This window comes from Mya arenaria, chromosome 5 (genome assembly GCF_026914265.1).
Source record: "Mya arenaria isolate MELC-2E11 chromosome 5, ASM2691426v1".
Lineage (NCBI taxonomy): Eukaryota > Metazoa > Mollusca > Bivalvia > Myida > Myidae > Mya > Mya arenaria.
Genome location: NC_069126.1, coordinates 44994703 through 45022396, shown reverse-complemented (window position 1 = coordinate 45022396; position 27694 = coordinate 44994703). Strand labels below are relative to the sequence as shown.

Here is a 27694-nt window from a genome sequence, read left to right as displayed (position 1 = left end):
TACTTTACTATGTGAAAGTAGGATGAAAGTAAGTTCAAGTCATAAAAAGTTTATTAGCAGTACTTTTGTTTTTCTATTTGACAACAAAGTACTGCGTATCGTCATGTGACGCAATAAAACCGCGCAGTGTTCCCAGCGTTCGTGCATTTTACCAGATTTAGCCTATATACGGGAAGATCTATCTCAAAATCGCAGCCTTCTTATTACACAGTATATATTGCGTCATTTTCTTATTCAATGCCTTTACCGCGAAAGTCGATGTTGACAGATGCGCCTACCGGTAACCTAGTAGATGCCATTTTGTTTACAAACAATGCATAGGGATATCTAGGTCGCGTGTGATTAGCTTAGACACTAGAATTGTCTGATAGGTTATCTTGCACATGGGAAAGATAAAATATTCGTAATGGGTATATTACACGGACTGTAGCTAACATACTGTAGGTTTTCTCGGAATTAAAGAATCGTTTCCCCTATCCTTGCCGCAACAAAATATCTTTTACGAAATGTGTTTTATTATATACATTTTTGTATGATAAGATGTAATAATAGTCTTTAAAACTGTACAGTTTCTCAAATCGCACACCCCTTGAAAATAAAATACTCAATGTCAAATTGCTCTATCACACTCGTATTTTAAAGCCTACCTTCACATTTTGTTCCTACGACAGTGTATCCATCCGGACATTCACTGCAGTTATAAGCCGGTCCGTTCTCTGTGTGCCCGGTAGCAGAAACATCCGAGCAATTCTGACCAATAGCACAAGGGTCGGTAGCACAGCCGTCAAAGTCCGTTTCGCAGTCATTCCCTGTAAAATATTTTTGCATTATTACACGTTTATTGAAATAACCAGTTCGCATACAATCTTGCTCTTGTTAATGTTACATATATTTATACTTTACGGAATAACGTAACATAACGTGTTTGTTTAATGTTTAATTTCAAGTACAACTTAAAGCGATCAGAAAACAATAGGATGCTCATAAAAAACGGCAATAACGTTGTTATAATTGATATAAAAATAGGTTTATCGTAAGCTTGGTACCTTCCCAATTAAAAGGGCAATCGCACACGGCAATTCGGAAGCTATCTGTTCCCTCTCCTTCTCTGTGACTATTGTAATTACACTGACCGTTTCCAGTACAACCATTGCAGTAGATGATTGTGACCTCAATTTCTGAGGAGGTTACGTTTTTGTCATCACGAACAAAGACGCTAAATAATGAAAATAGTATTGATCAGATATTATGTCAAATTTTGAAGTTGCAAGAAATTGCATGGACGAAATGCTGCATCAAAACTGTTGATACTGAGCCAGAGGAAATAAAACATGTCTGTGTGGCTTCGTTGCATGTAAATAAGACATTTAAAATAGGCCAACTTTATGCTCATTTATATCACTAACACGCAATACAAATCTTAACAACGGTAGTCCTCTTGCACTCCAGTGCAATACGGCCGTTTTTCACTGTGCTGACGTCACTTCTTATCAAGTATCAGTGCGCGATGTTCAAATTACGTCATAATTTAAAACACTGTGTCATTCGAATGAAAAAGAATACATTTATAATGAAAGCATGTGTCTTTTATAAGGTTTAAACCAGTTGAAATGTAAATAATTAAACTGACTGGTAATCGATCTAGCAAATATAATAATAAAAACAATTTGTTATTTTTAATACAGTATGTATTATCACTAACCTGACTTTCACGACGTCAAGGCTACTTAAGGTAAACTTTATTTCCTTCCCATTTCCTGAGGCAGGATCCGAAAATGTTGCTACGTTGTCAGTATTGTCAGCAAACTCATATGTAATTGTTCCGTCATCCTCTCCGTTTACTATGAAACTAGCTTCTGTGTCCTTTTCAACGTGTAAAAAGTGCTGGCCGGTTTCATCATTTGTTGTAAGTCCTGATACAACTGTTATATTTGGTACCACGTTACCTGCAAAGAGAAAAAGATTCGAAATTAACCATTCTTTAAGTGACAGTTTCATCTAAAATTAATACAAACATTCTTTATGAGTGATAAACCTTTAACTACTTATTTAATAACTAATCCATTGATAATATTGATTACTGATAAAAAAAAAATGTAACCGTAAATTTAATAGCTTAAACCGCATAGATATTAAACGATTGGTGATTGCTAAAAAGATTTCTTGCAATCTACTAACGACTCATATGGTAGAAACCCTTCTTTCAAATTAAACACGGTTTCGCTCATAAAAACCATTGTTATCGACATAGATTCATCCCTTTTAGTATATTTAACAATTGTATTAATCGTGGTTAATCTTATTTGGGATTAAGAGTGCATCTCTAAAACTGGCTATAGTTTTTAATTCCATTCATTGTAAATAAAAAAACAACACCATGCACGCTTATCATTTCGGGGAAGATCATGACTGCAAATAACTGCAAAAATTAACCGAAAAAATACCATAGTTTTTTTTGTTTCTGTCGTGTAAATCTAAAATAAACTTATCACTGTCAATTCAATTTTTGAAGAGAATTTTTGGAAAGGCACAAATAACTTCCAAAGTGTGACATTAGTAGTAATGTTTTGATTGAAAGTGTCCATTGACAGTTATTTCGGATTACTTCATTCGGACTGGGCCATACTGAGATTCTTTTATTAATAGGTGCAAACTTCAGTCATTACTTGCGTCTGCAATCGCTTCATCTGCTAATTCCTCAGTACTTCCGGTTTGCAATGCGAGTTGTCTGTCCCCGGTGAACACAAAATCAAAAATACACTGGATATTTCCATTGCATGTTGTATTCGCCTCTTGTACCATGGTTTGATTCGCTTCCTCCAAAAACTGCGGTGTAAACTCCGGATGAGAAAAATCATTGTGTGTAATCCCTTCATCATATTTGAATATGGACTCTGCTTCAGTCGTCATCCCTTAGAATTGAGAAAGAATTACGTATTATACAAGGAACTCCATTGACAAGTCCATCGGAGAGATGACCTAGTTACAAGACAAGGAACTATAAGCATAAATAACAACCACACAATACATCTTATAACTTTGTGAATACATGTTAGTATCAGTAAGAACAACAATGAAACATTTTGGCTGAGAAAAGTATATTTTGTTGTTGTAAAGAGCTCTTGGCTGGTTTTGTTTCAACTTCGCATAAACTGTTTAATTCGAATAACTGTTTAGATGAACATGCAGGTCAAACGTTACACGGGAATGAAGAAGTGGTAAGGCAAAATATACACCTACATGTCTGTCCAAAAGCCCGGAATATGTTACTTTCAGATGTGTCTGTTATTGGCTCATTTCCCTCTCTAGGCACAAGATCATCATCTGGATCATCGTTGTAATTTCCCAGAAGACCCACTGCGTCTTTGTTCTTCAAATCGGCGTTCATACTTATGCCCATCTGAAGAAGCCTTGAGCCAAGTGAAACATTGAAGGTGACGCCTGAAATAATGGGGAAAAGGCAAACAAATTTATATAAATTTCATAATTGATGTTGCCATTATCAACTGTCGTTGTAAATATTTTTTATCTATATAACTAGATTTATGATTTTAGACATGGCGCCATTATGAATAGCGTTGTAACTTGAAGGATTTCTATCAATATAAGAAACTCCGTATCGACCGACCACACATGTGTTTCCTTCAAATATCTAAATTATCGTACACGTTGGTATTGTTATATTAAATATTTCATTAAAAGAACGAACCTAAATCTGACAAAACAATCGAAATGCTGGTTTTTATTGCTTGCGAGTCATTTCGGGACACAGACACTGTTATGCCTTCGTAGTTTCTTATCAATACTTCTGCAGTTTCATTGTTGTACGTGTCCGTGAAATCGGACCAGCTACTTTTGTTGTTGCCAACGAACAGTAAAATTCCTGTTTTGGTTGCATTTAGTTCCGCCTGAAAATTGAACAATCAACTATTTGAAATAGGAATGATGAGAAAATAATAATACTAGCATCTGCGAATATGTCATCAGCGAGCGTTGCAATCAGTTAATATAAAGTCATTAACTGTTGTTTTCAGTGTAAGATCGTATGTTGAATACAGATTTGCTATGGTCATGAGAGAAATAATACACCATTTTACACAGAAATTCTCTGTGTCATTGCTGTTCTTTTCGGAGATATATTGATTTATTTTTTTTTAAATTCTAAATATTCCCTTTTGCTTACCGTTCGGCGTTCTTATGCACCGATTACGTAGGTTTTCATTTATACGCCAGTTTGTGAAGAAATAGTTCTCCAATGTGTTTTTCAATGTTATTATATACTTCTATTTCAACAGTGGCACATAGGCGACATTCGCAACACTTTATGTATATTGTGGAAAAAGTGCTGTAAACAAATTCCTAAGTTGTTGGCCATAGGATAAAAAGTAGCCACAACTTGTTAAATTGTGGCTACAACTTAGTAATTTGTGGCCACAAATTATCGAATGGACGCCACGACTTTGATAAGTCAATTAAAACGGCCGCTTTACTTACCGAAATACGAAGACAATGGCCACAAAACGCAAGAAAGTTACCGAAAAGATTTTTCTGTCATTTATGTTTTATTATTCATCAATTATTCTCATTTATTTATCAAAAATTGGACTTGTACCAACACACTACACAAAGAAGAAGAAATAATTAATTGTTGTCGTAAGAATTTCGCTAATTCAGTAATACGATTCAACAGTTATGGCTATGGTGGCCTCATCTTGTTTACGGATGTTTTGATTTCATTCGCCAATCATCGATGCTGCATGATTCTGAATGCGTCAAGAATGGTCGATCGAGTTGACAACAACGTCAACAACAAAACGATCGTCACAGTACTCTCTTAGTCTTTTTATATGGAGGTCACAAGTTACTAAGTTGTGGTCACAACTTAAATAAAGTGTTGCGGATGGATGTCACCTCTGTGCCAACGTATGCTATGTGCAAACATTTTATAAAAAAAAACATCAATTAACTTTTATTGTTTGCATTTATACTCCAAATAATAACAGTTTACGCACGATAGAATTGAATGGCTTGATTACATTATAAATAAAATATTTGAATATCGAAAGTTTGAGTAAAACAAATGGGGATTAAGATTGGATTAAAATATCATTTAGGTTTGAGAGCTCGATTCATGATGTATTCAATCCCTTCAAGACCACTGTTCGGTGTTTGATTTGGACGTGTTTCAGATGTTATAGTTCTCGACGGGGCACACAATAGATGTATGCCAAAAAAATGCATAATTAGGTTTTATCTTCACGCATTGTTGTGTCTAACTTATTTGACTTGATTGATCAAAACGAAAACAAAAAAGTTTTGTATCGATAAAAGACATCAGCCTTTATATTAAAAAATAGTGAAGTCGAAATATATTGCTAAAAAAGCCATAGAATATTTGCAGAAACGGAATCATAATTTACCTGAGCCCAAACTTCATCTCCTTGAATAGCAAACCCGGAAAACACCGTCGCTTCTGATGCGTTGCCATCTGCCTTTACGGCACGATCTGTTCTGCTCTGTATGGTCAAATTTGATGAAGGGATTTTTAGCAACTGGTATTCACCGTGGCCGTTAAATGTATAGCCTTTTCCATCTAATGTATTAATATGGGGATCACCAGAACCACGAGCTGAAGAAAACGGTGGACAATTGCGTCAGTTTAATAATAGACGTGGCTATAACCAACAGTTTCAATACATTATCGATTTGTGAGTTAAATGGTACTGGATTACGTTTTAACTAATACCTAATACTAATACCTTTCGGCGTACTTCAAAAATGAAGTTAATTTTGATAAACATTTAAAATGTCAGTTTTAACAATGTTACACACACATTGCAGCATGACATCGATAACAGATACAGTTTTTTATTCATCATACATATCATGTGTTCGTGTGTAAAAATGTCAAAGCAAGAGGAAGCATTCATAAAACAAAATGACACGAATAAACATTAAACATGCAAACCTATGATTGATGATTGATGATGTTGTTATTAAAACATTTTTCTTTGTCGTTCAATTACTCAATATTTTCAAGTAATATTAATCGATACTAAATGGATACCATTTAATATATAGTTTACTTACTTTTAAATGTGACACATATATATGACAAACAACCACTATGAAAATCAGTAATAATTTGCGTTAATAGTACGTTGTTATCAAGCTTCAAATACGCTTTGAATTTAACTGCATTAGTTTTGGAGAGAATTCCTAAATATACCATTACATTTACATTTTGTGAGGGAGATCCTCAATTAACAATTACATTCTGTTTGGGAGATATTTAGCATACTAATATATTTTGTGTGGGTGATCCTTAGCATACTACTACATTCTGTATAGGGGATCCCTAGCATACTACTACCTTCAGTGTGGGAGATCCTTAGCATACTACTACCTTCAGTGTGGGAGATCCTAAGCATACTTCTACATTATGTGTGGGAGATCCTTAGCATACTACTACATTTTGTGTAGGGGATCCCTAGTATACTACTACCTTCAGTGTGGGAGATTCTAAGCATACTACTACCTTCAGTGTGGGAGATCCTAAGCATACTTCTACATTATGTGTGGGAGATCCTTAGCATACTACTACATTGTGTGTAGGGGATCCCTAGCATACTACTACATTCGGTGTAGGGGATCCCTAGCATACTACTACCTTCAGTGTGGAAGATCCTTAGCATACTACTACCTTCATTGTGGGAGATCCTAAGCATACTTCTACATTATGTGTGGGTGATCCTTAGCATACTACTACATTCTGTGTAGGGGATCCCTAGCATACTACTACCTTCAGTGTGGAAAATCCTTAGCATACTACTACCTTCAGTGTGGGAGATCCTAAGCATACTTCTACATTATGTGTAGGGGATCCCTAGCATACTACTACCTTCTGTGTAGGGGATCCCTAGCATACTACTCGTACTACCTTCAGTGTGGGTGATCCTAAGCATACTACTACCTTCAGTGTGGGAGATCCTAAGCATACTTCTACATTATGTGTGGGGATCCTTAGCATACTACTACATTTTGAGGAGGAGATCCTTAGCCTAATGCATTATGTGTGGGAAACGTATTAAGCCTACTACTAAATTTTGTGTTGGTGATTCTTAGCATTTTACTACATTCTGTATGGGAGATCCTTAGCCTACTACTAAATTCAAGAGGATGATCCTTAGCCTACTAGTACATTCTGTGTGGAAGATCCTTAGCTCTTAGCCTACTACTACATTCTGTGTTGGTGATCCTTAGCCTACTACTACATTCTGTGTTGGTGATCCTTAGCATACTAGTACATTCTGTGTGGAAGATCCTTAGCTCTTAGCCTACTACTACATTCTGTGCGGGAGATCCTTAGCTCTTAGCCTACTACTACATTATGTGTTGGTGATCCTTAGCCTACTACTACATTATGTGTTGGTGATCATTAGCCTACTACTACATTCTGTGTTGGTGATCCTTAGCATACTAGTACATTCTGTGTGGAAGATCCTTAGCTCTTAGCCTACTACTACATTCTGTGCGGGAGATCCTTAGCTCTTAGCCTACTACTACATTCTGTGTTGGTGATCCTTAGCATACTACAAATGTAGTACATTCTGTATGGGTGATCCTTAGCATACTAGTACATTCTGTGTGGGGGATCCTTAGCTCTTAGCATACTAGTACATTCTGTGTGGGAGATCCTTAGTACATTCTGTGTGGGTGATCCTTAGCATACTAGTACATTCTGTGTTGGTGATCCTTAGCCAACTAGTTCATTATGTGTGGAAGATCCTTAGCATGCTAGTTCATTCTGTGATGGTGATCCTTAGCATACTAGTACATTCGGTGTGGGTGATCCTTCGCATACTAGTACATTCTGTGTGGGTTATCCTTAACATTCTAGTACATTCTGTGTGGGTGATCCTTAGCATACTATTACATTCTGTGTGGGTGATCCTTAGCCTACTAGTACATTCTGTGTGGAAGATCCTTAGCTCCAAGCCTACTATTACATTCTGTGTGGGTGATCCTTAGCCTACTAGTACATTCTGTGCGGAAAATCCTTAGCTCTTAGCCTACTATTACATTCTGTGTAGAAGATCCTTAGCTCTTAGCATACTATTACATTCTGTGTGGGTGATCCTTAGCCTACTAGTACATTCTGTGCGGGAGATCCTTAGCTCTTAGCCTACTATTACATTATGTGTGGGTGATCCTTAGCCTACTAGTACATTCTGTGTGGAAGATCCTTAGCTCTTAGCCTACTACTTCATTCTGTGTGGGTGATCCTTAGCCTACTATTACATTCTGTGTGGGTGATCCTTAGCCTACTATTACATTATGTCTGGGAAAGCATTAGCCTACTTCTAAATTCTGTGTTGGTGATCCTTAGGATACTACTACATTATGTGATGTGGCTCCTAAATAAACAAAAGGCATTCTGACATGAAGCTCCCTTATACCACCTATGTGAGGGAGATCCAAACAGACAATTAGAATATGGCGGGAAGATCCTTTGTATATCCTGACATGATTAGAGGGTGACTTTTACTATAATAACACTAACTTATTTGAGGGAGATCCTTAATATTCCATTACACTCAAGGAGAAAGATTCCAAATTAACAGTAAGATTTTAACAGATTTTATCTTTCTATTCCCTAACATGCTTAGAGGGAGATCCTTTGTGTACCCTTACATTCAGGGAGGGGGATCCTCAATAAACAATTACATTCTAGCAGCAAGATCATATGTATACCATTACATTCTTGGAGGGGGATCCTAATGATACCGTTACATTCTAAATGGAAAATCCTGAATATATCATTACACTTTGAGTGGGGACTCCTTTGTATATTATAACATTCTGTTTTAATAGTATTTTAAGAGGGAGTTCTTTAATGTTCTATGACATTCTTGGAGGGAGATCCTTAAAATAGTACATTGAGAGAGAGAGAGAGAGAGAGAGAGAGAGAGAGAGAGAGAGAGAGAGAGAGAGAGAGAGAGAGAGAGAGAGAGAGAGAGAGAGAGAGAGAGACAGAGAGAGTGACAGAGTGACAGAGAGAGAGCGATGATTTATACATTCTTACATTCTGGGGGAAATCTTAAATAAACAATTACATTATTATATCCCAAAATAATCCATTACATTCTGAGAGGTGGGTCCTAAATAAACCATTACATTCTGAGAGGAAGATCCTAAATAATCCATTACATTCTTAAAGGAAGATCCTAAATAATATATTACATTCTGAGAGGAAGATCCTAAATAATCCATTACATTCTTAGAGGAAGATCCTAAATAATCCATTACATTCTAAGAGGAAGATCCTAATTAATCCATTATATTCTGAGATGAAGATCCTAAATAATACATTACTTTCTTAAAGGAAGATCCTAAATAATATATTACATTCTGAGAGGGAGATCCTAAATAATACATTACATTCTTAAAGGAAGATCCTAAATAATATATTACATTCTGAGAGGAAGATCCTAAATAATCCATTACATTCTTAGAGGAAGATCCTAAATAATCCATTACATTCTAAGAGGAAGATCCTAAATAATCCATTACATTCTGAGAGGAAAATCCTAAATAATCCATTACATTCTTAAAGGAAGATCCTAAATAATATACTACATTCTGAGAGGGAGATCCTAAATAACCCATTACATTCTTAGAGGGAGATCCTAAATAATCCATTACATTCTTAGAGGAAGATCCTAAATAATCCGTTACATTCTGAGAGGGAGATCCTAAATAATCCATTACATTCTAAGAGGAAGATCCTAAATAATCCATTAAATTCTGAGAGGAAGATCCTAAATCATCCATTACATTCTGAGAGGAAGATCCTAAATAAATTATTACATTCTGAGAGGGAGATCCTAAATCATCAATTACATTCTGAGAGGAAGATCCTAAATAAATTATTACATTCTGGGAGGGAGATCCTAAATCATCCATTACATTCTTAGAGGAAGATCCTAAATAAATCATTACATTCTGAGAGGAAGATCCTAAATAATCCATTACATTCTTAGAGGAAGATCCTAAATAAATCATTACATTCTGAGAGGAAGATCGTAATAATCCATTACATTCTTAGAGGAAGATCCTAAATAAATCATTACATTCTGAGAGGAAGATCCTAAATAATCCATTACATTCTGAGAGGAAGATCCTAAATAAATCATTACATTCTAAGAGGAAGATCCTAAATAATCCATTACATTCTGAGAGGAAGATCCTAAATAATCCATTACATTCTGAGAGGAAGATCCTAAATAATCTGTTACATTCTGAGAGGAAGATCCTAAATAATCCATTACATTCTGAGAGGAAGATCCTAAATCATCCATTACATTCTAAGAGGAAGATCCTAAATAATCCATTACATTCTGAGAAGGAGATCTTAAATCATCCATTACATTCTGAGAGGGAGATCCTAAATAATCCATTACATTCTTAGAGGGAGATCCTAAATAATCCATTACATTCTTAGAGGAAGATCCTAAATCATCCATTACATTCTGAGAGGTAGATCCTAAATAATCCATTACATTCCGAGAGGGAGATTCTAAATAATCGATTACATTCTTAGAGGAAGATCCTAAATAATCCATTACATTCTGAGAGGGAGATCCTAAATCATCCATTACATTCTTAAAGGAAGATCCTAAATAATCCATTACATTCTGAGAGGGAGATACTTAATAATCCATTACATTCTGAGAGGGAGATCCTAAATCATCCATTACATTCTGAGAGGAAGATCCTAAATAATCCATTACATTCTAAGAGGAAGATCCTTATTATACCGTTACATTCTGAACGGGAGATCCTAAATTATTTATTGCATTATGAAAGAGAGATCCTAAATAAACCTTTTACATTTTTACATTCTGGGAGTAAGATCCTAAATAAATCATATCATTCTGAGGGAGATCCTTAGTTAACTATAACATTCTGAAAGGGAGATCCTTAGTTAACCATAGCATTCTGAGAGGGAGATCCTTAGCTAACCATAACATTCTGAGAGGGAGATCCTAAATTAACAATTACATTCTGAAAGGGAGATTATAAGCTTACAATTACATTCTGAGAGGGAGATCCTAAGTTAACCATTACATTCTGAAGGGGAGATCATAAGTTAACAATAACATTCTGATTCTGAAAGGGAGATTCTTAGTTAACCATTTCATTCTGAGAGTATGATCCTAAGTTAACAATTAAATTCTGAGAGTGAGATCATAAGTTAACAATTACATTCTGAGAGGGAAATCGTAAGTTTACAATTACATTCTGAGAGGGAGTTCCTTAGTTAACCATTATATTCTGAAAGGGAACGATAAGTTTACAATTACATTCTGAGAGGGAGATCCTTAGTTAACCATAACATTCTAAGAGTGAGATCCTTAGTTAACCATAACATTCTCAGAGCGATCCTCAATTAACCATAAATTTCTGAGAGTTAGATCTTTATTGTTCAGGGAGAGAGATCCTTAGATTACCGTTACATTCTGTGAGGGAGATCCTTAGATTACCGTTACATTCTGTGAGGGAATTCCTTAGTTAACTTTTATATTCTAAGTGGGAGGTAACCATTACATTTTGAGAGGGATATCCTTATCATACCATAACATTCTGAAAAGGAGATTCATAGTTGACTATTATAATCTGAGAGGGAGATCCTTAACTAACCATTACATTCTGGAAGGCGCATCCTTAGTTAGCCATTACATTCTGAGAGGATAGTCCAATATAAACCATTACATTCTGAGAGGGAGATCCTTAACTAACCATTACATTCTGGAAGGGGCGGCCTTAGTAAGTCATTACATTCTGAGAGGATAGTCCAATATAAACCATAACATTCTGAGAGGGAGATCCTTAACTAACCATTACATTCTCGAAGGGGCGGCCTTAGTTAGCCATTACATTCTGAGAGGATAGTCCAATATAAACCATTACATTCTGAGAGGGAGATCCTTACTATACCATTACATTCCTCATTTTATCATTACATTCAGGGAGAGAGAGATTTTAAATTGACCATAACATTCTGACATCATTTTATATTGTTTGATATTTAACATAAATCGAGGAATTGCCAAAAACGTTTGCCACGTTTGACTGTAAGATCGAAAGGGGTTTTTAACAACTTTTTTTTTAATTTTGACTTATGCTTAGCAAATGTATTTATACTGATTCTGACAGCACCACAGCACCTTCTTCATAACAAGACCGCCGACAAGGAGTTAAAAGAGCTATTTTGACTTTCAGGATGAGCATGTGTTATGTCAATATCGCATGAACTGGGAGAAAATAGTTATGACAATTAAGTTTGAATAAACGCTGAGAATGAGTGATTTATTACTGACCTCTCAAAGTAAATGGCGATCTTGTATAACACGATCGAGCTACAGGCCTTACGTCCCAATACTTTTCACAAAGATCGGCTTCATCGCAGCAAACACGTTTATACTGCCTGTCCTCGAGAGCATTAAGTCGACGATCAACAAGTGGGCTGTATTTGGTAAATGTGCCGGCCGACTTCCCTGAGCCGATAAAAGACCAGGTACGCCAGTTATATACACAGTTCTGAAAACAAGAACGGAATTCAACTTCTATCACAAAACAAAGTTACATTGATTTCCTCTGTATGATTTCGTTCTGATAATTGTTTAAATACACAGTAATACAGCAATTTCATGTCACCTTTCCGTTCGGATAGATGCCACCTCTCCGACTTGGAAATAAGGGAATGCTGATGACCTCATATCCGTTTTGCCACTCATAATCCCATACACTAAACCGCGGATCCCACCACATGAATTCGATAAAGCAAGGACATAGTGGCATTCGGTTTAATTGATTAATATAATATTGTCTGTTGCCAGATTCTTTTTTATGCCATGCAAGACATTTTAATCTACTATTTTGTAGAGCCGCTTCATCTACTGATACGTCATATGTTGCCCCACCGATGCAACCTGGGGAATACATATACAACAATTGATTATTAGCACCATACGCTATTTCATAACCTATACAACATAACCTATGTAATATTAAACTGATATTCAACTGATATGTTAAGTCTCAGGATTGCACAACGTTTTGAAAGTGAAACGAGTTGTATTGTTTTTAGAAAATAACTTTTCAACATATTCACGAGTGGTATATTATAAGTAAAGCATATTAAATATGACACAACACACCTGAAGCACCAAGTTCCAAATTTTTATCCGGTCGGCGTAAAAATGAGCCATTAGTCGAAGTGTCAAATTCCCCGAACGCATAGCCATTGTTGATATACCCTATAAATTGATCACCATTTTCGAATTTCATACCACCTGGCTGGTAAGAGTAAAGTGCATACGCATGGGTACCGTCCGTGGTGTAGATAGCTTGAAATGTCACTGTCTGTTGGGAAAATAAAACTTCCGATTAGTATGGATAAAATAAATCTTTGTTCAAATCATGCGTTATGATTTTTGTGACATGTGTATCACAATGCCTGAGTGATGATTTAATAAAATGCGTTCCCAAGTTATGCAAAGCGTCGTACAAACTTATCTTCAGGATATAGATCGTGGAGTTAACATGGAAGTTAAGTGAAATGTATTTTATAATGTCGTTACATTATTCCATACTAGTATTTCTAATATATTTTATTTGCTGTCACAAGCAAAATTATCAGTACAATTAAAAATAATTTCTACATACCTCTGCAGTAGGGCCACCAAATCGGGGAATTTGATCCCACGTGGCTTTGACAATGTACTGTGGCAGGAAGTTCGTGGTGGCATACTGAGCTTCAACTAAAGCCTTTACTTTAGCATAAACTGTCTGGTTGACATCGGAGCTGAGGCTATCGTAAACTTGGTAAAATACATCGCCGGCGCTATTCGGATTTAAGTCAGTAAAATAAGGAGCAAGACAAAACGACCCCGTGAACTCTGAGTTTACTACTCTATTTCTTTGCGGTATTGTATATCCTTCGTACTTCCGACCAAAACACATAAGTCCATTTGGACAAATCTGGAATGAAATAAGGCATCGTCTAAAAAATAGACACTGTTGATAGTGAATGATAATTAATAGTATAACATTTTTTTTATTTTTTTGAAACGAAGAAGAAGAAGACAAATATCAAAAAAGACATTTGACTTAAAAGTTTGTAATACACGTGCGTTTAAAACCATATTTATAACTAATAAATCTAGTAAGGCTTACATAAACCCGCCTATATCCCGCGCCAAGTATGAAAGGTATGTTATAGTTTGTTGCAATTTCAACTCGACAACTGTCATCTGACTTTGGGCTTGTTGTATCGCCCGCACTTGTGCCAAATGCGAGGTGAAGACCTGGAAAATTTAGTTGTGTAGAGAAATTAAAGGCTAGCGACTTATTTATATGCTACATAAGTCATTTCTGATGAGATGCATTAACGGTAAAACGGGTTAAAACATATTCTTTTTTTAAGCTTTATTGATGTGATGATCAAGTCTTTATTTAAAACGAAGCTCCAGAATATGCCTTCCCATGCAAAGATTTATTAAGCAAAATCAAAGGCGGTATTTACCTTCTGCTGGTTTTATAACTTGTTAAGGTGTCGGACCAATACTTATGTATTTTTTTTTATTCCTGCTAACCCCAATCATTTTGGTATTTCTCTAAACGGTCTTAATAGACTGCACAGTTGAAATTAATGATATAATGCGATATATTTTAGGTTATGCGCAGGCAAATGCGTATAAAATGATTATATAATTATATGGGGTCAAGCATCGAAATTTACATCTAGGTAAATCAATGTGTGTATACCATGTGATAAATTGCGTCATAAATGCTACGTCGGAAGGCAATATTATGCTTCGAATGAAGACTTTAAACAAAGATAACTTCACTATTTCTTCACCATTTTAAATGAAACTTAGCGCAGTCTACGCCGCTTACGGAGCCCAACCTTGGGTCTTTTGCCAGAGTTTCATCAAGAGTTTAGTTTCTTAAAACACTTCGATAAACCTTTTCACAATACGGCCGTCTGACGGAGCACAGTCAAAACAGTATATAGGAAACAGGTTTGTCGAAGTGTTTGATAAAACTAATCACCATATCAAACTTCGGTAATACAACGAAGGCGGGGCTCTTTAAGCGGCATAGACTGCCCTTTGTTTTATTTAAAATGGTGTAGTAAAAGAAAAGTTATCTTTGATTTAAGTCTTCATTTTAAGCAAAATAGTGCCTTCTGACGTAGCATTTATGACGCAATTTATCACGTGGTATACACACACTGTAAATGGGTCATGCATAGAACTTGCTCATTTATTGGTCGAATTTCTTAAACGGGTCTGACTTTGTTTGAGAGAAAAGAAATGGTCATGATCTTTGAACTTACCGCAATTTGCTCGAGTTGTAGCTGGAATATAACATTATGTATCAATATGAGTATTCTCAAGTAAATTTAATATTGTACTGAACATATGTATTTTCCTTAAGCAATTCGTTTATTTTGCCACAATAATATTATTGATCCCTCTCATATACAACAGAAAAAGAATATTAGATACCAAATTATAAACGCATTCAACAAGTCAGCGAAATAAAACACCCATTTACATGTTATAAGAAATGAACGTGTAAATGTTAAAGTGAACAAAAATAAAATTGACATTATATCAAGGATTATCAATCATAAAAATATAGGAAAAAGCCGCGTAGCCTAAACTTTAACAACGCCGGATTAGAATCATTATATCGTTCAGAATTCCTAAAATCTCAAGGATATTCACACAAACAATTTTGACATTCAAAATCTCGGACCAATATAATTTAGTTTGAATTAGTTTTTTTACAACGCGTGTGAGACAAATTATAGCAACATTGCATATGTTATACTGCGAGAATGTGGTATTTTGTTGTGCGCGGACCCGGAGAAGCCGGGGGAAACCCATTTGTTCAACAGAGTCAATATCAATCGTTTATCTGAAGTCGATGACTGCGAAATCTAGTTCTACTCTTATTCCATCATTGCTTAATTTATGAACTTTCGACTACTCCTTTGTCCCTGTCGAGTTCATTGTTTAAGTGAATTTGAACAATTGGCTTACATAAAGAGATAATATAAACTAGGTTTCAGACAGAAATACATTTCGAAAATAAATGAGTACCTGCGCATGATGGAACAGACCCGAATGTACCATCGGATGAACAGGTAATTGTTGCGGCACCGGAAAGGTCAAAGCCGCTGTTACATGTGTATGTGACGGAAGCTCCAAACACAACGGTTTGACTATCTGGCGATATGTTTGCATTATCAACAGATGGTACCGCGCAGGTTATTCCTGAAAAAGAATTTTATACACTCTCGAATTGAGATCATTTAAAAGTTCAAACTGCATCCGAAATATGAAAACAGCAGTCTCGAGACACGTTGCGGTCGAGGCACGTTGAGACACGTTGAAAACACACGTCCGAACCCGATTAAAACTAGAGAACAAGGTGCCAAAATAAAGAAAAGCGGACAATTAAAAAATCGGGCTGAGAAAGAGTTCCCTCCCTTGATAATTATTAAATTTTCTCAAAATTTGTTAAATTATGGGTTGTGTCAACATTGACTTGGGCATACAGTAGCCATGAGGTTTTCTTCAAACTTTGTTTTGGTGTTTAAAGCACTGACATGGGTACGAAGACATTAACAACACAGATGTCAGAATTGTTAGAAAATGGTAATTGTATTAAGAAAGATACAATATGTTATTCCAGAACGAAAACCTCTTTGAAATACAACCAAAATGTTATTATGCACCAGTCAATTGTAACCACGGCCCCCAAGGTCTGGGAATATACCGGGGATAACCGGGGAAATGGGCCGTGTTTTTACCTTCCAGGTGGCTCTGCAGTACCGGGTGAATGCGGTGGTTGAGTCCTCGCGCCATAACTAGTGAGGAATTGGCCTTACCTAGGGTCCCATGGTGCGGGGGCATTTGGAGGGGATTTTACCAGCAGTTCGTCCCCGCAGGGCGGGAATTTTACCCGGGGTTGCTTGACCGAAAATCAAAGTCCTTGCTATTCCCAAGACCGGGGGCGTGGTTACAATTGACTTGTTTATTACACTTTAGTAAATAGCAGCCTTTGGCTCGACTGAGACTTTAAGTGAACCGTTTTGACAGTTGTCATTGTGTTGACTCGAATCGTTCTGAACAACAATAGCATTGTCGTTAAGGAATGCATCTAAATGTTCAATAAGTAGGTCTAAACTGCCAAGAATAGGCAGCTGGTTATGTATTTGTATAATATATATAAACGAAATGATCTGTACCAACATACATATTTAACATTATTTCATATACAGTTTCTAAATATAATTAGCCGAACAAATATGTTCATAATATACAAATTATTCATAACAAAATATAGTCCTTACTTGTGCAAGTCGGATGAGTGCCATTGAAAATCCCGCCAGCTTGGCAAGTAATGGTTTTGTTCCCAACAAGTTTATAACCGTTGTTACAGGCAAATGTGACATCTACACCGATTCCTACAGTCTGCGAATTTGATGGTCGGTTAACTGCATTTTCTACTGCTGGAACTGTACATACTGTGACTGAAAAGAGTACGTGGAAAATAGGTTATATCCCTTATATAGCTGATGTGGTGTTTGGTTCCAGTGATGTACAAAGCTTAATGCTTTAAATGTCTGACAAGAGACAGACCAGCCAATGTTGGTCGTAGTTTAAAATATGAGACATACGCAATAAAGGCCTTATAGCTATTTATTATTAATCATTATTAATCTGCTGGCGCTTGCTACATTCGGAAATACACACATTTCTGACGTTTATTCGTTTTCGATACGAGCTGTTGAAAAGGTTATATGCAAATTATTTCTGTATTCGTATATTTAAACAAATGCACAGGTAAAAGTGGAGTGTGTGAATACAATACATATAATGTTTATGTTTTAACTGTGAAAACCATCACCTATGCGAACCAGAGCTATCGCTGAATTTGATAAGTATCCCCGAATGCCGCCCTCTTATGAAATGTCAGTAAAAACCTTAACATACCACATAACAATGACAATGATGTGGATATGCAAAATGAATAAAAAAATAAGTGAGGCAAGCCCCAAAGTATATAGAATTTGAGCGATAACTTTTTATCATTCAATTCTTTGGTTCTACATAGTAAAAATGCAAAATGAGATGATCGATGTTCAAATGTTTGAACATGCCTCTTGTAAGTGAGCACCATAAAGTTGAAATGGTATAATAGTAGATAGTTTATTCCCACAATCGTGAATATTCAGCAAGAAATGAAAACACTGACAGGCCTGTATCCATCCTTAGGGTAAGACTACTTAACACTTATATTTCGTAGTTAAAACCGGCGATTTCAAATATATACTTGAACCATATTTAACGTTCATTTAGAATATTTCACTATTTAAAATTACAGCAAAAGTAATACGCTAACTAACTTGCTGTCTTTATAAAATCGGTGCTTATATTACATCGTTTCTAAATGAAGAAAAATAATAATAAATGGCTTATGATTAAGTTATACTTTGCTGCTGGAATATTTTTGTTTGCCACAGTTGAGGTTTGCAGACTCTTGAAACAGGTATTTAAATCAAAGCCCAAATGCGCTGAAAGACTATCTGCGGGCAAATATGTGATAGTTGTAAATTTTATTTGAACAAGGGGAATGGGTGAAGGGCACATAGATAAAAGTGAAAACTGTGCCGAAGGCCAAGATCCCTTGTGCCCACATTGTGCGGGAAACAAACATATCTATATCTATTTTATGGCGTCTGGTGTCATTTAGTTTATGTAAATTCACTTCAATCGTCGTTATCCCCCATGTAGTCATGTATTTAAGGTTACAATGCATCACCCTTTCAATCGTTTCTAAATGTTTTCCGTTGCTTTGATTAGATATCATACGATAGAAAAGTATAATACACCATATATATCATTTCCTTTTATAAACATACACGTTTTGTTTGAGGAAAATCTTTCATTTACAAACAACTTCAACAATAATTCCTTTCAAAACGCACAGCGTATCACTTCAGTCAACGTATCCCCCATCCCTATGTATTTAAGGTTATAATGCATGCCCCTTTCAATCGCATCTAATGTTTTTTTTGGTGCTTTGATTAGATATTATACGATAGGCAAGTTTTATGCACATTCACGTTTAAATCGTTTATGGAAAATAATTTTATTTGACGAACAACTTTAGCAATAATTCCTTTCAAAATGCAGAGCTTATCTGATTGTCGTTTTCCCGCGGTGAGGACAAACATGTGGTCAGTTGATGTAAGTAGAAACTATTTTTAGAATATCGGTCAGTTAATGTATGTAGAAAGCTATATTAGATAACCGGAAATTGTCTGTTCTGAGAATGAGAATATGATAGTGGGTTTTTTTCAAGTTTAATTTATCATTAATTATTAATGTTTTATGTAAGTATCCTTGTAGAAATAGTTCTAGTGCTGTTTATGAATGCTTCGCACTGTTTGGATGTTTTACAGGTTTAATCCGAACTACTTTGCATCACCAAACGTATGCATAACCCACTCAGTCACTGTCGTATCAGGACATGTGTGCTAATATAAATTGAAAGCTAAAACTATGCCAAGAATACACCAGAACGAAGCTTTTATGCAAAAAAAATCTTATTAGAAAAGTATACGCTTAAAAGTCATAAAATGAATAGTATTTGTTATTGTATAGTAGGCAAATCTTAGTATTTGAAGCATTAGTAATGCAAAACCTGAGATACAACTATTTTGACATTCAGACAATCATTTTCATTTCTTATCTCATGAAAGTAATATCGAAAATACACCATTACAAATAAGCGTGTTTCAGGGTCACGCCAGGTTATAATAACAAACCCTGCAGGTGATCGGACACTTGCGGTCGGTAATAATTTCTGGAACATCTTGGGCTAAATCAGAGTGTATATCAGTATGTAACCTTCCTACCAGAGGCTCCATTATTTTTACCCACATAAATCTGATAAATAAAGCGATCTCAATATAGAACGCGGGGGGGGGGGGTATACAGAAATACAACACTGAAATAGCCGAACAAGCAAGAACTGATACTCGGACCACAATACAACTTATCTATTTTTATGATTTCGACGTCATTCTGCTAAATATAGAGCTTATTGACACAAAAAATGGGTTAAAACGACATGAATAGAAGTAGTTCTTCGGATTTTGCGGTCTTAAGACTACCTCCGCGCATGCGCAGATAGTCTAAAAACGACATAGAAATGTGTTCTTCTTTGGAAAAAATGCTATGTAGAACCAGAGCAAATATATTCAACTGAAATAATCACAATCTGATTAAATTTTCGTTACAAACGTGATGCAGTGGCGTAATGCCAAGATTGGATCTGCAAAATCAGCTCTTTCGCTTACTCAAACGCTTGTTAGCGCTTACTCAGCATACCCACTCTTAAAGCTGCACTTTTACAAATAGACCATTTTTACAACTTTTTCTTAATTTTGTTTGGAATGAGCCAATTTTTGCGAAAATCCATGGAAACCAGATATATAAGACTGCTAACAAAAAAACCCGCAGATTTTCATATTTAAGTTAAAAAATGGTTGTTTTATGCATTTTTCTTATTTAGCCATAAAACATTATTTTCGAACGAAAATATGAAAATCTTAAATCTGTTGTTTTTTGTCAGCAAACTTATATCATTGGTTTGCAGATGATTACGCAAATATTTGCTCTTTCCAAGACAAAAAAATAAAAAGTTGTAAAAATGGTAAATCTGTGAGAGTGCAGCTAAAAGGGTATCGTCAGTACATACCGTGCATTAAACATTCTCCATATGTAAAAACACAAGATTTTTGTACATCATTTAAACAGGGAAAATGCAGTTTAAAAGAAGTTTAAAGTTCTTCCTGACAAAGATCAATATTTTTACAAGCAATGGCGATGTATGGAAGTAAATGTAACACAAAAATGAGTTGTTGACTCAATGATGTCCGTTCGCAAAGTAGCGTAGTTGACAATCCAATTATGTTGTGTTTTATGGGACTATAACTCTTGAAATAATTCACGAGTAACACGGTTTGTTTATGATATTCCAAACATAAGAAAGTTATGTAAGGTTCAAATACTCGGCAAGTTGTAATTTGAGAGGTAACATTTACACAATATACTTGATATCACTTTTAATTTGAGAATATGCCTGTTCAATTATTAAGATAAATATAAAAAATACGGATTTGCTTTTGGTTAAGGTTCTTGCATTTGGCACTCACGACAATGGTACGCTAGACTTGGTATGCATAAAGGCTTTTTTCATGGCACATTGTAAGGAAACAAGCGACACTGAACGACACACCAAAACGTATAAATACCGTAAACCTAACATACACCTATAAAAATAGCTAATCTTATTTTTACACTTGCACGTTCACATGCAATCAATAGTGTATAAACATACAGCTTCTGACCAAATTGTCTCCTACCTGGTGATGTTGTAGGCGCTGCGGTGGACCCAGTTGTAGGCGATGCGGTGGACGAAAAAGTAGGCGCTGCGGTGGACCCAGTTGTAGGCGTTTCGGTTGACCCAGTTGTAGGCGCTTCGGTGGACCCAGATGTAGGCGCTTTGGTGGACCCAGTTGTAGACGCTGCGGTGGATTCAGTTGTAGGCGCTTCGGTGGACCCAGATGTAGGCGCTGCGGTGGACCCATTAGTAGGTGCTGCGGTGGACCCAGTTGTGGACCCAGTTGTCGGCGCTTCGGTGGACCCAGATGTGGGCGCTGCGGTGGACCCATTTGTAGGCGCTTCAGTGGACCCAGTTGTAGACGCTCCGGTGGACCCAGATGTAGGCGCTGCAGTGGACCCACTTGTAGGCGATGCGGTGGACCCAGATGTTGGCGATGCGGTGTCCCCAGTTGTAGGTGCTGTAGTGTCCCCAGTTGTAGGTGCTGCGGTGGACACAGGTGTAGAACGCTGCTCCGTTGTGTCTATAGTTAAAACAGAGCTTAAGCTATAAAGGTATCAAGTTTCTGAAGTTGAATAGATACTTAAGTGTCCGGATAAAAGTGCAATCAATTTGTCTTATACATATTTAATGGCGTTTTTTACATATCGTAAAATAATTATCCCATTAGAATTCTACAAAATACAAATAAAACAACCATAATGTATTTCCTTTCTTTTAACATCATGTACAATGTTCAAATATTCGTCTTATTTGAGACAAGACTAAGGTTGTTTTGCGAAATAACGGCCAGTAGCATCACAAGTTTAATTACAGATATCATATCCTATTCTGAGAACAAGACTCAAAAACAAACCAGGCTTACTTCAGTGTACATGGAGAAGGACCATAAAATGCGTTTGTATAAATAAACAATGTAACCTATTGCTAGCTTTACCAATTCAACTCCTCCAAATAGGGAAACATACTTATTGGAGACGTTGTTATGAAGGTGGTTGTGACTGTGGTTGAATTAGCAGTTGCATTGTCCGTTGTTGGGGAAGGCGTTGAAGACTCGGTTACATTGACAGCCGTTGTTGAGGGAGGCGTTGAAGACTCGGTTGCATTGACAGCCGTTGTTGAGGAAGGCGTTGAAATCTCGGTTACATTGACAGCCGTTGTTGAGGGAGGGGTTGAAGACTCGGTTGCATTGACAACCGTTGTTGAGGAAGGCGTTGAAGACTCGGTTGCATTGACAGCCGTTGTTGAGGAAGGCGTTGAAGACTCGGTAACATTGACAGCCGTTGTTGAGGAAGGCGTTGAAGACTCGGTGACATTGACAGCCGTTGTTGAGGAAGGCGTTGAAGACTCGGTGACATTGACTGCCGTTGTTGAGACAGGCGATGAAGACTCAGTTACATTGACAGCCGTTGTTGAGGGAGGCGATGAAGACTCGGTTACATTGACAGCCGTTGTTGAGGAAGGCGATGAAGACTCGGTTACATTGACAGCCGTTGTTGAGGGAGGCAATGAAGACTCGGTGGCATTGACAGCCGTTGTTGACGGAGGCGATGAAGACTCGGTTGCATTGACAGCCGTTGTTGAGGAAGGCGATGAAGTCTCAGTTACATTGACAGCCGTTGTTGAGGGAGGCGATGAAGATTCGGTTACATTGACAGCCGTTGTTGAGGAAGGCGTCGCAGACTCGGTAACATTGACAGCCGTTGTTGAAGAAGGCATTGAAGACTCTGTTACATTGACAGCAGTTGTTGAGGAAGGCGTTGAAGACTCGGTTACATTGACAGCCGTTGTTGAGACAAGCGTTGAAGACTCGGTTACATTGACAGCCGTTGTTGAGACGAGCGTCGAAGACTCGGTTGCATTGACAGCCGTTGTTGAGGGAGGCGATGAAGACTCGGTCACGTTGACAGCCGTTGTTGAGGAAGGCGTTGAAGACTCGGTTGCATTGACAGCCGTTGTTGAGGGAGACGATGAAGACTCGGTCACATTGAAAGCCGTTGTTGAGAAAGGCGTTGAAGACTCGGTCACATTGACAGCCGTTGTTGAGGAAGGCGTTGAAGACTCGGTCACATTGACAGCCGTTGTTGAGGGAGGCGATGAAGACTCGGTCACATTGAAAGCCGTTGTTGAGGGAGGCAATGAAGACTCGGTCACATTGACAGCCGTTGTTGAGGAAGGCGTTGAAGACTCGGTGACATTGACAGCCGTTGTTGAGGGAGGCGATGAAGACTCGGTCACATTGACAGCCGTTGTTGAGGGAGGCGATGAAGACTCGGTCACATTGACAGCCGTTGTTGAGGGAGGCGATGAAGACTCGGTCACATTGACAGCCGTTGTTGAGGGAGGCGATGAAGACTCGGTCACGTTGACAGCCGTTGTTGAGGGAGGCGATGAAGACTCGGTCACATTGAAACCCGTTGTTGAGGGAGGCGATGAAGACTCGGTCACATTGACAGCCGTTGTTGAGGGAGGCACATTGACAGCCGTTGTTGAGGGAGGCGATGAAGACTCGGTTACATTGACAGCCGTTGTTGAAGAAGGCGATGAAGACTCGGTTACATTGACAGCCGTTGTTGAGGAAGGCGTTGAAGACTCGGTTACATTGACAGCCGTTGTTGAGGAAGGCGTTGAAGACTCGGTTACATTGACAGCCGTTGTTGAGGGAGGCGATGAAGACTCGGTGGCCTTGACAGCCGTTGTTGAGGGAGGCGATGAAGTCTCGGTTGCATTGACTGCCGTTGTTGAGGAAGGCGATGAAGTCTCGGTTACATTGACAGCCGTTGTTGAGGAAGGCGATGAAGACTCGGTTGCATTGACAGCCGTTGTTGAGGGAGGCGATGAAGACTCGGTCACATTGAAAGCCGTTGTTGAGGGAGGCGATGAAGACTCCGTTGCATTGACAGCCGTTGTTGAGGGAGGCGATGAAGACTCCGTTGCATTGACAGCCGTTGTTAAGGAAGGCGATGAAAACTCGGTTACATTGACAGCCGTTGTTGAGGAAGGCGATGAAGACTCCGTTGCATTGAAAGCCGTTGTTGAGGGAGGCGATGAAGACTCCGTTGAATTGACAGCCGTTGTTGACGGAGGCGATGAAGACTCCGTTGAATTGACAGCCGTTGTTGAGGGAGGCGATGAAGACTCGGTTTCATTGACAGCCGTTGTTGAGGAAGGCGTTGAAGACTCGGTGACATTGACAGCCGTTGTTGTGGAAGGCGTTGAAGACTCGGTGACATTGACAGCCGTTGTTGAGGAAGGCGATGAAGACTCGGTTTCATTCGCAGCCGTTGTTGAGGAAGGCGATGAAGACTCGGTTACATTCGCAGCCGTTGTTGAGGAAGGCGTTGAAGACTCGGTTACATTCACAGCCGTTGTTGAGGAAGGCGTTGAAGACTCGGTTACATTCACAGCCGTCGTTGAGACAGGCGTTGAAGACTCGGTTACATTGCCAGCCGTCGTTGAGACAGGCGTTGAAGACTCGGTTACATTGCCAGCCGTCGTTGAGACAGGCGATGCAGACTCGGTTACATTGCCAGCCGTTGTTGAGGAAGGCGATGAAGTCTCGGTTGCATTGACAGCCGTTGTTGAAGGAGGCGATGAAGACTCGGTCACATTGAAAGCCGTTGTTGAGGGAGGCGATGAAGACTCCGTTGCATTGACAGCCGTTGTTGAGGGAGGCGATGAAGACTCGGTCACGTTGCCAGCCGTCGTTGAGACAGGCGTTGAAGACTCGGTTACATTGCCAGCCGTCGTTGAGACAGGCGATGCAGACTCGGTTACATTGCCAGCCGTTGTTGAGGAAGGCGATGAAGTCTCGGTTGCATTGACAGCCGTTGTTGAGGGAGGCGATGAAGACTCGGTCACATTGAAAGCCGTTGTTGAGGGAGGCGATGAAGACTCCGTTGCATTGACAGCCGTTGTTGAGGGAGGCGATGAAGACTCCGTTGCATTGACAGCCGTTGTTAAGGAAGGCGATGAAAACTCGGTTACATTGACAGCCGTTGTTGAGGAAGGCGATGAAGACTCCGTTGCATTGAAAGCCGTTGTTGAGGGAGGCGATGAAGACTCCGTTGCATTGACAGCAGTTGTTGACGGAGGCGATGAAGACTCCGTTGAATTGACAGCCGTTGTTGAGGGAGGCGATGAAGACTCGGTTTCATTTACAGCCGTTGTTGAGGAAGGCGTTGAAGACTCGGTTACATTGACAGCCGTTGTTGAGGAAGGCGATGAAGACTCGGTTTCATTCGCAGCCGTTGTTGAGGAAGGCGATGAAGACTCGGTTACATTCGCAGCCGTTGTTGAGGAAGGCGTTGAAGACTCGATTACATTCACAGCCGTTGTTGAGACAGGCGTTGAGGACTCGGTTACATTCGCAGCCGTCGTTGAGACAGGCGTTGAGGACTCGGTTACATTGCCAGCCGTCGTTGAGACAGGCGTTGAAGACTCGGTTACATTGACAGCCGTCGTTGAGACAGGCGATGCAGACTCGGTTACATTGACAGCCGTTGTTGAGGAAGGCGTTGAAGACTCGGTTACATTGCCAGCCGTTGTTGGGGAAGGCGTTGAAGACTCGGTTACATTGACAGCCGTTGTTGAGGATGGCGTTGAAGACTCGGTTATATTGACAGCCGTTGTTGAGGATGGCGTTGAAGACTCGGTTGCATTGACAGCCGTTGTTGAGGAAGGCGTTGAAGACTCGGTTGCATTGACAGCCGTTGTTGAGGAAGGCGTTGAAGACTCGGTTGCATTGACAGCCGTTGTTGAGGGAGGCGTTGAAGACTCGGTTACATTGACAGCCGTTGTTGAGGAAGGCGTTGAAGACTCGGTTGCATTGACAGCCGTTGTTGAGGGAGGCGTTGAAGACTCGGTTACATTGACAGCCGTTGTTGAGGGAGGCGTTGAAGACTCGGTTGCATTGACAGCCGTTGTTGATGAAGGCGTTGAAGACTCGGTTGCATTGACAGCCGTTGTTGAGGAAGGCGATGGAGATTCGGTTGCATTGACAGCCGTTGTTGAGGGAGGCGATGAAGACTCGGTTGCATTGACAGCCGTTGTTGAGGGAGGCGATGAAGACTCGGTTGCATTGACAGCCGTTGTTGAGGGAGGCGATGAAGACTCGGTTACATTGACAGCCGTTGTTGAGGGAGGCGATGAAGACTCGGTTACATTGACAGCCGTTGTTGAGGAAGGCGATGAAGACTCGGTTACATTGACAGCCGTTGTTGAGGAAGGCGATGAAGACTCGGTTGCATTGACTGCCGTTGTTGAGGGAGGCGTTGAAGTCTCGGTTGCATTGACAGCCGTTGTTGAGGGAGGCGTTGAAGACTCGGTGACATTGACAGCCGTTGTTGAGGGAGGCGTTGAAGACTCGGTGACATTGACAGCCGTTGTTGAGGAAGGCGTTGAAGACTCGGTTGCATTGACAGCCGTTGTTGAGGAAGGCGTTGAAGACTCGGTTGCATTGACAGCCGTTGTTGAGGAAGGCGTTGAAGACTCGGTTGCATTGACAGCCGTTGTTGAGGAAGGCGTTGAAGACTCGGTGACATTGACAGCCGTTGTTGAGAAAGGCGTTGAAGACTCGGTGACATTGACAGCCGTTGTTGAGAAAGGCGTTGAAGACTCGGTTGCATTGACAGCCGTTGTTGAGGAAGGCGTTGAAATCTCGGTGACATTGACAGCCGTTGTTGAGGAAGACGTTGAAGTCTCGGATGCATTGACAGCCGTTGTTGAGGGAGACGATGAAGTCTCGGTTACATTGGCAGCTGTTGTTGACGATGTTGTTGGCAACGTTTCTGGAACATTTTTAGCATTTTAATTATAAAACAAAATTATTTTAAGCTTTATAAAATAGCATAACAAAGGCGATTTTTATTACATTCTTTCCGTTGATTGATAGACATTCATCGATGAAATATAAATGACATTATACTGTTTGGAACAGTGAAAATCAGTTTGATAATTATCATTGTTTTGAATTCGAAATTTGAAATTATTCGGACTTATTCCTTAGTCAAACGTCAGCGCGCACACGGCGGTGACTAAATTTCAATGACGTTTTTAGCACACATTTTTGAAAATGCTACAATTAATTTAATATTTAAAGGCAGACCTAAAATAAAACGAATGACAGTTTGTTGCAATGTCGTTTACTTAACTTAACCAGCAAAAAGTAAATATTTTGTTCCTTGCTATGCCACTCATG

The 27694-nt window shown here is 38.7% G+C and overlaps 1 protein-coding gene across 1 annotated transcript in view; it reads right to left on the bottom strand.

The window, feature by feature from the left end:
• Positions 1-27694, bottom strand: part of LOC128235741 (mucin-4-like) — a 76300-nt gene that overhangs the window by 35231 nt on the left and 13375 nt on the right. Inside the window, exons 5-21 of the mRNA XM_052950542.1 lie at positions 22464-27284; positions 21518-22018; positions 17435-17614; positions 16179-16352; positions 15407-15427; positions 14242-14372; positions 13732-14046; positions 13224-13428; positions 12721-12995; positions 12384-12603; positions 5421-5629; positions 3710-3908; positions 3241-3441; positions 2667-2912; positions 1703-1946; positions 1047-1216; positions 648-809 (exon numbers count right to left, since the gene is read on the bottom strand). Of these exons, the coding sequence (XP_052806502.1) occupies positions 648-809; positions 1047-1216; positions 1703-1946; positions 2667-2912; positions 3241-3441; positions 3710-3908; positions 5421-5629; positions 12384-12603; positions 12721-12995; positions 13224-13428; positions 13732-14046; positions 14242-14372; positions 15407-15427; positions 16179-16352; positions 17435-17614; positions 21518-22018; positions 22464-27284 (8274 nt within the window). The remainder of the gene's footprint in view (positions 1-647; positions 810-1046; positions 1217-1702; positions 1947-2666; positions 2913-3240; positions 3442-3709; positions 3909-5420; positions 5630-12383; positions 12604-12720; positions 12996-13223; positions 13429-13731; positions 14047-14241; positions 14373-15406; positions 15428-16178; positions 16353-17434; positions 17615-21517; positions 22019-22463; positions 27285-27694) is intronic.